This window comes from Gossypium raimondii, chromosome 11 (genome assembly GCF_025698545.1).
Source record: "Gossypium raimondii isolate GPD5lz chromosome 11, ASM2569854v1, whole genome shotgun sequence".
Classification (NCBI taxonomy): domain Eukaryota; kingdom Viridiplantae; phylum Streptophyta; class Magnoliopsida; order Malvales; family Malvaceae; genus Gossypium; species Gossypium raimondii.
In genome coordinates, this window is record NC_068575.1 from 45,517,162 (window position 1) to 45,522,900 (window position 5,739).

Here is a 5,739-nt window from a genome sequence, read left to right on the forward strand (position 1 = left end):
TTTTTGGTGAGATCCTCAGGTCCCAAACATTGGGCCTTCGTGTAAAAAGATCTTTCTTAATTCTAATCTCGATATGGATTGTACACTCTGTGATTTGGTTATAGAAAATGATGATTGGAATTTGGATTTTTTTCGGTTTTGGGTTTCTAAGGAGATCATTTAACAGACTGTTCGCAGATGAATTTTGGTAAAAATAGAATAATTTGGGGAATGACCACGTCTGGTTCTTTTTCCGTTAAAAGTACATATGTGAAGTTACAGAAAGGGTTATGGAATTCAAAGGAATCAATTTGGCAACTTCTGTGGAAATTTTAAGGTCTGCAAAAGTGTTAGATTTTTCATATGGCTAGCCCTTAAAGAACAGTTGCTCACCAATGCAGAAAAGACGAGAAGAGGAATTGAAATGAATATTGCTTGTGGAATTTGTGGCCATGATTATGAAAATGTATTACATGTTCTTAGGGATTTCACTGCAGCAAAAGATATTTGGAATCAATTAATTCCAACAGGTAAACTTTTTACTTTTTATTCTGAATCTTACAATAAAGGATGGAGCATAATCTCAGCAATTGACAAGCTGGTCGTTTAGTGGGGGGAGTCAATTGGCATTGCCTTTTCGGAATTTTAATCTGGCGTATCTGGAAGAATCAAAATCTTTTCACTTTTCAAGGATTGTCTTGGAACTCTAACGCAGTAATCAAGGTTTCTTTAAGTTGGGCAAAGTAGAATGCTTCTATTTCAAATTCATCATTCTAAATCATTCTAGATCGATTGTTGCCCCTGCTTTGGCGAACAGTTAGGTTCACTTGAATACAGATGGTTCGGTAAGATCAGAAGATGCATTCGCTACAGCTGGAGGGCTTTTGTGTGATCAAAATGGGAAGTGGATTATTGGCTTCAGTAGGTATTTGGGTAACTACATTATATTGGATTCTAAACCTTGGGGTATTTTCTATGGGGTGAAACTTGTGCTTGATCAGGGGTTTAAAAGAGTCTTAATTTTGACTGATGGCATTGAAGTTGTTAATATCATCTAGGATGGAATACTTGGGGGGTTCTAATTCTGCTTTGGTAAGAAGAATTCTTGTTTTATTGAAGCTTCTAAGTCATTGGAGCCTTCAACATGTTTCTCGAGAAGATAATAAATTTGTAGACAAGATTGTCAATATGGTACGAGACAGAAGAACTGGCTTATGGTTGATGAAAGATCCCATTCAAATGGATTCACTTTAATGTTTCACTTTTGAGTTGTATTTTTTCACCAAAAAAATAAATTAGAACAATGTTAGGTTTTACAAGGGGAAAAAATAGCTTATGCATGATCGACAAGGGGAGACAACATGAAATTTAAAGATAGTAATGATTATATTTATTTGGAATTTCCTTTATTTTGCTAAATAATATGTTCAAATTTACTTTTTATTGTGGTTAAGATTACTTTTACTATTAATGCCCTTTATTCCACAAAAATGTCATGAGTTAGAGGAAATTCATTAAATACGGCTCAAATCACAACAATACTAAAAACTAAAATAAAAGAAGGATTAGTATTTGGTATACTGAAGTGCACTTTTTTTTATTCTATAAAGAGTCTTGCATGTGTTTATTTGGTATACTACAAGTGGAGTTTTTAAACTCTAAGTAGGGTTAGGGGGTTAACAAGTGTCCTACAGGGAATAGTAAAATATTATAAAATAGATATTTTAAAAATAAATGTCAAATTTTAAAAGCGCTTATGGAATAAAAAAGTACATTACCAAATTACTAAATAGTCACCCTAAAAGAAATTTCTTAGCTAAATTAAAAAATTAAGCTAAAAGTAATTGAGCTTTTAAAATAAAAGAAAAAAATCAATGTCATTTGTCACATGTTGGTTATAGATTGATTATTATTTTTACCTCATAAAAATAACATTGTTATTACATTGGAGCAATTTGCATAACATTTGATAAGTTTAGGTATCAAATTGGAAAAAAGATTAAATACCAAGTAAAAAGTGTCTAAATTAAATATCAAATTGGATAAAAACAAATTAAATACTAAATTAGAGAAAAAATATCAAATTAAGGTATTAAATTGAAAAAAAGAGCATAGGTGCAAAATAAGATAAAAAATAAATTAAATCCAGATCCAAATTTACTAAGGACGCCTTTAAAAAGCTACCCAATATTTAATAAAAAGGTATACTACGATAATTATACATATCCAAATTTAATAAATCCACAATTTTTAAAAGGTAAATGGAATATTAAAATATTTATTTTTTAATAATTTTATTTTAGGTTCGATCATATTTATTTTTTATAATGCTTAGAATTACTTATAACCCATCCCAATCCATAAATAAGAGGATAATACATTTTAACGCATTCGAACCGATATCTTCATCTTTTGACAATAATATTCATACCAATCTATTAAAATATTTAAATTTCTAATTCATTATTTACCGTAGTAATGTAGTTGATTCCATTAATGAATTAAAATGCCTGAATATATTATTTGCATTAAATTGAAATCCGTTGCAATATTCAATCCATCAAAAAAATCAAATATCTACAAAAAATTTCGGAAGTGTATCATCCCCGATTGCGTTGGATCGGATGCACAAAATCTTCAAAACCGCCTGACGTTAAAAAGACCAAGGAAGCAGCCACTCACGCGCCGTCGCCGGCCGCCAATCAGCGTACTGACTTTTTGACTCGATGACTCAGTCAGCTGGTCTATACTTAGCCGACTCTGAATTCCAATCTCAATATTTTACCTACTGATTTCATTTGATTTGATTTAACTTCCATCTTCAAACATTCAACGGTCAAACCTCCAAACCTTTTTCCCTAACGTTACCTAGCTTTGACCCGCCTATAATTTTACCTTCCTCGTATAAATAGCCCCAAACCTTAACTCTCCAAATTCACAACCGAATTCGCGTGCATTTGTTTCTTTTCTTTAAATACTCCGCAATGATTTTATCTTGGAGAAATCGCAGAGCCCATAACAACAAAATGAAGAACAACAGTCGCTTGTGTGAAGATTTGGATGCGGAAATCATCGTTCCGACGCATTTCCGATGTCCTATTTCTCTTGATTTGATGAAAGACCCCGTCACATTATGCACTGGGATCACTTATGATCGGGAGAACATCGAGAGATGGATTGAAGCCGGCAATGAAACTTGCCCATTCACCAAACAGGTCTTGGAAACTTTTGATTTGATCCCGAATCACATACTACGAAGGATGATCCAAGACTGGTGCGTTCAGAACCGTTCTCTCGGCGTCGAACGGATCCCTACCCCACGAATCCCTGTGTCCCAATGTGAAGTCTCGGAGGTTTGTTCGAGGATCGTCGCTGCTACTCGACGTGGAGATGGAAAAAAGTGTGGGGAGTTGGTTAGGAAGATCAAGAATTGGGGCAAAGAAAGCGAACGTAACAAGCGTTGCATTATGGAGAACGGAACAGCTTGTATTTTATCCGCTTCTTTCGAGTCTTTCGCCCGTGATTCATTCGAGAAACACATAAATTTGTTGGTGGAAATTCTATCGGTACTGTCTTGGATGTCTCCTTTAGGCAAAGAAGGCCGATCCAAGCTGGGAACCGAGTCTTCTTTACGTTGCATCATTTGGCTTTTGAGGAATGGAGATCTTTCTGGTAGACAGTCCGCAGTTTTGGTACTCAAGGAGATTCTTCATTCGGATGAAAGACGAATAATTACGAACAACTTGCGGGCGATTGAAGGAGTTGTCGAAGCACTGTTTTTCTTGATCAAGGAACCAATTTCCCCTACTGCTACAAAAGCTTCGTTAATGGCTATTTACTGCATGATTTCTTCAACCACGAAGAACGACATGATTACCTCTAGATTTTTAGAAATTGGTTTGGTTGGTGTGATCGTAGAAGCCATTGTTGAGGCCGATAAAAGTGTTTGTGAAAAAGCTTTGGGTGTATTGGATGAAATTTGCAATACTGAAAGAGGGAAAGAAGAAGCCTGCAACAATGCTTTGATTATGGCGGTGTTAGCGAGGAAAGTTCTGAGAGTTTCGGAATGGGCGACGGAGCTTTCGGTGTCGATTTTGTGGAAGCTTTGCGATGAAGAAAGTGTTAGAATAGAAGCGATTCAAGTGGGGACATTTAAGAAGTTGCTAGTGATTTTACAGGTTGGGTGTGGCGAGAGGACGAAGGAGAAGGTTAAGGAATTGTTAAAATTGCTCAATGTTTACAACAATAGAGTAGATTGTTGCGTGGATTCATCTATGGGTTTCAAGTATCTTAAGAAACCTTTTTGATTTACATCCAACATACAGTTTGTATATTTAGGCTAACCAAAAAGAAAACATTCAATCAAAAATTGCATTCATTTCTTCATTCTTGTTAATTTTAGTCTTGTTTATTGTCTTTATTTATTTGCCAAAATCTGGATTTGTCCTTGCAAAGAAGGAAGAGCTGCAATATTAATAATGGCACCTACAAATATATTTATAAAATTTACATAAAATTATCATGTATATTTTTAAAAATTTTATAAGAACTAAATAAAAAATTTCTTCAAAATATTATTGCTTTGTAAAATCATGTCACACTCATGAATAACTGCGAGAGTGAATTTACAAAGAACATATATATTTATAATTTTATCTTTAAAATTATAAAATAACATTTTCTCAGAGTAACAGTTGAAGCTTTTATATTAAGGTCGAAGTTTTAAACATTAGTATTGAATACTAAAAAAGACACTGATAATATTTGTTAGCTAAATTTTAGTTTGGTCACTTAATTAGAAAAAAATTATAAATTGATGATTAAATTATTTAAAATTTTCATTTAAGTTATAGTGCTATTAAAATTGAAGTTGTGCTATATGGCTTTCTCTACTTGTACCAATTGAAAGTTCCCCCCTTTTCTTTTACAATTCAATATTTTTTTATGAAACAACTTTGGCCGTCATGGATCTGCAAACTGAAATTCAAACAATTTTTTTCTCTGACTTTCGACACTGACCGTCAGATCGACTTGAATCTAAGGTATGTTCTTCTACTTATCGATAGGTACTAATCTATAATACCAATTGTCGAATCGTCACTTAAAGGCAAAGCTCGTTGGCAGAATTTAAAAAAAACAACCTTAACAACCCAATGATTTAAATAAAACTTTTGAATATTTCATTATTTAAGTGAAAACTTTTGAATAGTTAAGTGATCAAAATAGAAACTTACCCATACTTTAGTGATGAATGATGTAGTTTACCCTATTTCTTACTTGTAAAAAAATACATTTTAGACTTTTCTCAATTGAGTTTATGTCTGGTTCTCTCGTTATCAACTTAATCAAAATTTTATATATGGTATAGATATATATATATAATATATTAAATTGAAAGTGCAAATTATACAAGTACAATAATACATATTTACATGAATTATTGGCTAATACTTTGTTACGTATATTACAATGTAGGTAAAAAGCGATAATTAGGTAACAATACACCGACAAGTGACAACCATAAACATTAATAAAAACTTTAAAACATATAAATTTATATAAAATTATTTCACATCTAAAATGAAATTGGAAAAATAATTATTTAAATTCAAATGAACTCAAACCACATAATAATTTATACCAAAATATTTTTTAATAATTTTATATAATTTATTTTTATATAAAAATTGATTGCATGAATATTGAATCATATAATATTAGATGCTAACATATCAATACTTTTGAAGGAATTAAAAAAGA

At 32.1% G+C, this 5,739-nt stretch overlaps 1 protein-coding gene across 1 annotated transcript; it reads left to right on the plus strand.

Annotated features, from left to right (window-relative positions):
* Positions 1-2,896: 2,896 nt before the first annotated feature.
* LOC105803638 (U-box domain-containing protein 21) lies at positions 2,897-4,375 on the plus strand. Its single transcript, XM_012635937.2, has one exon. It carries the CDS (start codon positions 2,964-2,966, stop codon positions 4,284-4,286), a length of 1,323 nt encoding a protein of 440 aa, XP_012491391.1. The 5' UTR covers positions 2,897-2,963; the 3' UTR covers positions 4,287-4,375.
* Positions 4,376-5,739: the final 1,364 nt, after the last annotated feature.

Excerpts from the sequence above, each read along its gene's own strand:
- LOC105803638 (XM_012635937.2), top strand. The coding sequence starts at position 2,964 with ATGATTTTATCTTGGAGAAATCGCAGAGCCCATAACAACAAAATGAAG.